At 36.7% G+C, this 5,035-nt stretch overlaps 2 protein-coding genes across 2 annotated transcripts in view; one reads left to right on the forward strand and one right to left on the reverse strand.

Annotated features, from left to right (window-relative positions):
• The window catches only part of LOC118744152 (chromatin-remodeling ATPase INO80), a 123,563-nt gene that overhangs the window by 17,628 nt on the left and 100,900 nt on the right, over window positions 1–5,035 (forward strand). The gene's annotated exons all lie outside the window — the stretch shown is intronic.
• Window positions 2,510–5,035, reverse strand: part of LOC118744160 (putative serine protease K12H4.7) — an 8,105-nt gene continuing 5,579 nt past the window's right edge. The window contains exons 3-6 of the mRNA XM_036476953.1: window positions 4,491–4,726; window positions 4,176–4,407; window positions 3,953–4,116; window positions 2,510–2,936 (exon numbers count right to left, since the gene is read on the reverse strand). Of these exons, the coding sequence (XP_036332846.1) occupies window positions 2,536–2,936; window positions 3,953–4,116; window positions 4,176–4,407; window positions 4,491–4,726 (1,033 nt within the window). The 3' untranslated portion in view covers window positions 2,510–2,535. The remainder of the gene's footprint in view (window positions 2,937–3,952; window positions 4,117–4,175; window positions 4,408–4,490; window positions 4,727–5,035) is intronic.

Raw genomic sequence — 5,035 nt, forward strand, 5'->3', positions numbered from 1 at the left:
AATTCCGAAGATCTCAGCTGAAAGCTGATTTTAAGAAAAGTTGCAATACCACATTTTTTTAAACAGATTATTAAAAAAAAATCTAGATAACAAAAAGTTTCGGCTTCGGCTTAAACTTCAGTCAGATCAGCTGATCTGCCGATGTGCCGAAGCCGATCATTCAGCCGAATATGAAAATACTGCCGATTAATCGGCGAACCGAACAATCGCTCGGACTCTAATTAGACGGTGAACATTTAGTACGAGAATTCCGGGACTTCAGCGAGCGGGAGCGCGATCATCGAGGCCATCATCTCGTTTCAATTATCCTTGGATTTTAGTGATCTCGATTGTTCGCTAGCGCGTGACGCTACCGCATGTAAAGCGCAAGCCATCGAAATGGTTGACTATGAAACCGGTGCGTTCAATTTCAAATGCGAACCGAGTGAGATGGATGTGGTGCTGAAAGCGGTTCTTGCCAAAGGTTACAAGGTGCTACATACCTCGTATTACTTCAAGGCTAAGCAGTTGATAAAGTCGGATGAACGTGAACACGAAGAATATAAGAAATTTCGTGCGAGGCTGATGAAAGCGCATGATTTCGATATGATTTTTGACAATATAGCACCCGGTGAGAGGGAGTGTGGCGGCAAAACGATAGATGAAGCGCAATTGCACTGGAGATTGCAGCTTTCAAGTAATATTTTTGAAATGAACAACGGCGTGTGCCCAATTGGCGACTGGTGCGTTATCAGTGGACTTGAGTAGCTTACACAAAATCACAATTGGTTCTCACGGCACTCGCGTTTGAATGAATACTCAATTGAATACTGAATAAACGTCATCGTTTTCGAGTGTCGCAAACTCAAAATTAAATTACGAAACAACTTTCACTCGAACACGAATGCCGCGATTCGGTATTGCTCCCAATCAAAATTTTTGCAATCCATTTTAAGTTAAATATTCCTCAATACAAATTATACGTTAGAAAGAAAAGAAAATTGGTCATCTGGCTATTTTTGGATTGGGGTTTTTAGTCAGCAGACCGGAACGCCTTTTACCTGTTCTGTTCTGTGTACGTTCGCAACAGATCCAAGAGATGTCAAGTCACGCTGTAAGGTAAATAGGCCTACGCCACAAGGCGGCGTCCTCTCACGTCTCTTTGTAGGATTGCGGTCGTGAACGTAACCTGCTAGATGAGCTGCAGAGAAGAGACTGCCGGAAAAATTGCCTATACTAATGACGTTGGACCTTTAGTGAGAAATAATCCGCCTTATGGTCTTATCCAGAGTTACTTGAGCTGGTGACTAAGTCGTCTGCGAACAGTTGACTCGCTGTAAAGCCCAGTGAGACGTAAATCGTCGTGTTCACTTGGAAGCCTAGTATACTACATGCGTATATTCCCTCAATTGAAGGTGTTCACCTGGTGCTTGATTCTAGATGGGAAGGAAGCCTCCCAAAGAGTGAAGATGGCATCAGTGGCTTTAAACTGTTACAGGGGAGAAATTAAGAGATGGGCTCCCTTTCCTAAGGTAATTTCCTGGCTCTATAAAACCATAGAGGTCCGCCTAATGTCTGGTCGAAGGTATTAGAGAAGACTACATTAGCCAGGAAATACTTTTGTCTGCATGTGAACTACTCTTGGGCGCTATGACGCTAAGCGAACACCAGGACTTGTGATACCACAAGGTCTTTCGGGCAGAAGTTGGGTATATTAAAAGGACACTGGGACCCAGGCGGCGATACTAAATATCACACCGGATACGCAATGTCGCATCGGCTTAGAGGCTCTGAACACTATCTTTTAAATTGATAAGATTTTGCAAGACAACGGTCCAAACACCTAAAATCGGTCTTTTTAAGAAGGCCCGCAGTAGCTTCCCCGGACTCAGGTCTGCCACCTGCGAATTTTTGTTCTTTGCACACGGCGTTTTTCGCTGGAACTTACAAGTTAATGCTCATAGTGGCATCAGACAGGACCATTGCTTATGGTCTTACTGTGTCGTTGTTTGGAGCAACTATTTACTTTAAACTAACCTTAGTCTTTGAGATTGCTGTGAGCCGTATGCCAAAGAAAGTAAAACTTTATTGGAATAACCGATATTTTGCAAAAAGGGTGATAAGTGTTTTTCATATTATCAAAATTGAACAGCCATACTTCTAACTAGCAAAGCGTGAGAAATAACAAGAAGATTTCGCTCCACTGCAGCTCAATTTATTTCTGCAATGTATTAAAGTTTTTCTTTTTGGTTGTCGGTTTTTCCGAAGAAATGCCGTCAAACTTAATTTGATATGGGATGACAGCAAACTGTTCGACAATATATCGATAAAAGTTTCCATACCGTTAGTTCATTGGTACTAAATAATTTTAAAATGGTATATGCTATCAGAAATGACCAACGATTAATCTTATCAACTGACTTTATTGTCTCATAAATCCCATAAATATTTGGAATATATATACTTATACAAGTATGTATGTATGTATGTGCTATATGCACTCCAATTAGACTGTCTCCACCATGTTTTGTGCTGTGCGTTTTATTTGTCTTTCTCCTAATCGGCCAACCACTCACGCACCAAGCTAGCTAGTGTATCCTTTGACGCACGCATCTCGGCGGTATCTGAGCTGCTTATTGAAGTGAAATCCGAGCAATGTGATTCCAATGGTAATATTGTGGCACCATCTGCGTCTGTATGGCCAATAGCACTCCATGGATCGAGAGAGCCATGTGTTTGATAAATATTTTCCACATTCGGCGACATGCCACCGAAATCTACATTGGTTTGTGCTACCTTGGCGCTGATATTTGAATTTGTATATTCATCACCGAATACGTCTTGACACAAAGTAGTATACAGGAGAGCAGGGAATTTGGTGCCGAATGGTTGATTTCTTGAGGCCGACGATTGATACCAACCATATTCGTTGCAGGTCTGGTAGTACCAGGGGCGGCCTGTTATTTATAGAATGGAGGAAGAAAGCGAGAATTATTATAGGAATGGGAAAAATGTATTTTTATTTGATTTCACTTAAATTCCTAAATTTAATTTAGTGTTTAATTTCTTTCGATTTTCTTCCATTGTATTAATTAACCTTAATTTAGCTTTATTTAATTTGATTAATTTAATTAAATTGCTTAAATTCAATTAGTTAAATAAAGTCAAATTTTTAATTTAATTTAGTTTAGATTAATTTTATTAAGGCGTATTTAATTTAATTTAACTTAATTTACTTAAACTGATGTGTTCTTTTATTAATTATTTAATTGCATTAAATCAAATTAAATTTTATATAATATAATATTTTTAGATTTAACTCATTTTTATTTAATGTATTTTAACTTAATTTAATTAACCCTCTTTTATTATAACTAATGTAATTGTTTTTAAATTTAATTTAGTTTAGTGTAATTTAATTTACTGAAATTTGAATTATTTAACTTTAATTTAATTAGATGTAATTTATTTAATTGATTCGAATTAATTTTTTAAACAAATTTTAATTTAATTTTTTTCACTTAATTCCATTCCATTTAATTGTTGCAATTAAATTTATAATATACTTTAATTTTAATTTATTTTACCTTAAATCGTTTGAATTAATTTTTACTCATTCTCACGTAAATCGTTGAGTTTAGTTTTACTTGCCTTAGTGTAATTTAATTTGCTTAAACTCATTTGAATTTATTTATTTTATATTAATTTAATTAAGTTCAAGTTATTTCAATTTAATTTTGTTTAAACTGATTTAATTTGATTTAATTTAGTTTGGTTTATCTTAATTAAATTTAGTTTAGTTTAATTTAATTTAGTTCAACTTAATCTAATTCAGTTTATCTAATTTGAATTTGACCAAACTCTCAATTTAACGTTATATTTAAAAAAATATCTCTCATATAATTCATGTTATTTACTTTAATTAAATTTAATTTTATTATTTTATCTAAATTTTTCTCTTGATTCTACTTACTTGCTCCATAAGCATAAGTCGAGTCCAGATAGTAGGCCAGCGTGTCCTTATAGGTTAGATCCACGCAACCGGTGCCGATATAGTTCAATAAGAATTTGGCGATCGCCGTAGCGTCATCCTCTTGCGCTAGAAGATAATTGCAGACAATTGGCACGTCATCGCCGCTGTGTGAAGATATATAATTTTTTATTTGGCTAACTTTATGTATTTCTCGTTAACTTACGATTGATACTGTACGATGCCGGCGAAAAGATTCGAGATAGTAGAAAATAATGTCCACAGATCCAAATCATTATTTTCATCAAAGTTATTGCAAATCTTCATCATGGCTTTTACTTCCGCAGCGCGACCTTGTTGAATCATTGCTTCTAATTCGGCTGTGCCATTATGTACACGATCGTAGCACTGCTGACCGCTCAATTCGAGTAATGCGCGACCAGTTACCTCTTTGTATTCTGAAAAAAAAAAACAAAATCGACAAATGAAAGCAAATGAAGAATCGCGCTTCAAATTATAATTTTTTCCTTCTTTATCCTACCACTGAAATCCACTTTAGCTAAGAGTGGCGCACTTGAAGCCCATCCTCCATTTAGGAGCTCTGGGTAGAGGTGCTTGAACCACACAACCATTGTCGCTGAGTAAGAACCGCCCGCCATGATGACCTTTGAATTGGCCAAGGCAGTATTATTTTGACGCTGAAAGCTGATAAAGTGCGCTAAATCGGCAAGCGCCTGTTTCACATGCAAATACTTCAAGTTCTCAACAGTGATGTCACTAAAGTAAAGTGATTATATAATACAACATGTAGAATGCTTTTAATCCCCGAGTTGTGACTCACCTTGTTGGTTTACTTTGGCCATAGTAACGATGCTCGGTATAGAAGAGTATGCCATTGTGCTCTGCTGCTAAATCGACAAAATGACCGCGACTAATACTACCCGATGATATCGCCCACTCGCCACCCAAGTAAATGAACATCGGTCCACCCTCCGTGAAGTATTCATCGTTCTCCATGTAACGCTATAAAATTTTCAAAGCATAATGTCACACATCAGCAATACTTTTGAAATAATTTTCACTACC

This window comes from Rhagoletis pomonella, unplaced genomic scaffold (assembly GCF_013731165.1).
Source record: "Rhagoletis pomonella isolate Grant_MI unplaced genomic scaffold, Rhpom_1.0 Rhpom_scaffold_00001, whole genome shotgun sequence".
Taxonomy (NCBI): Eukaryota; Metazoa; Arthropoda; class Insecta; order Diptera; family Tephritidae; genus Rhagoletis; species Rhagoletis pomonella.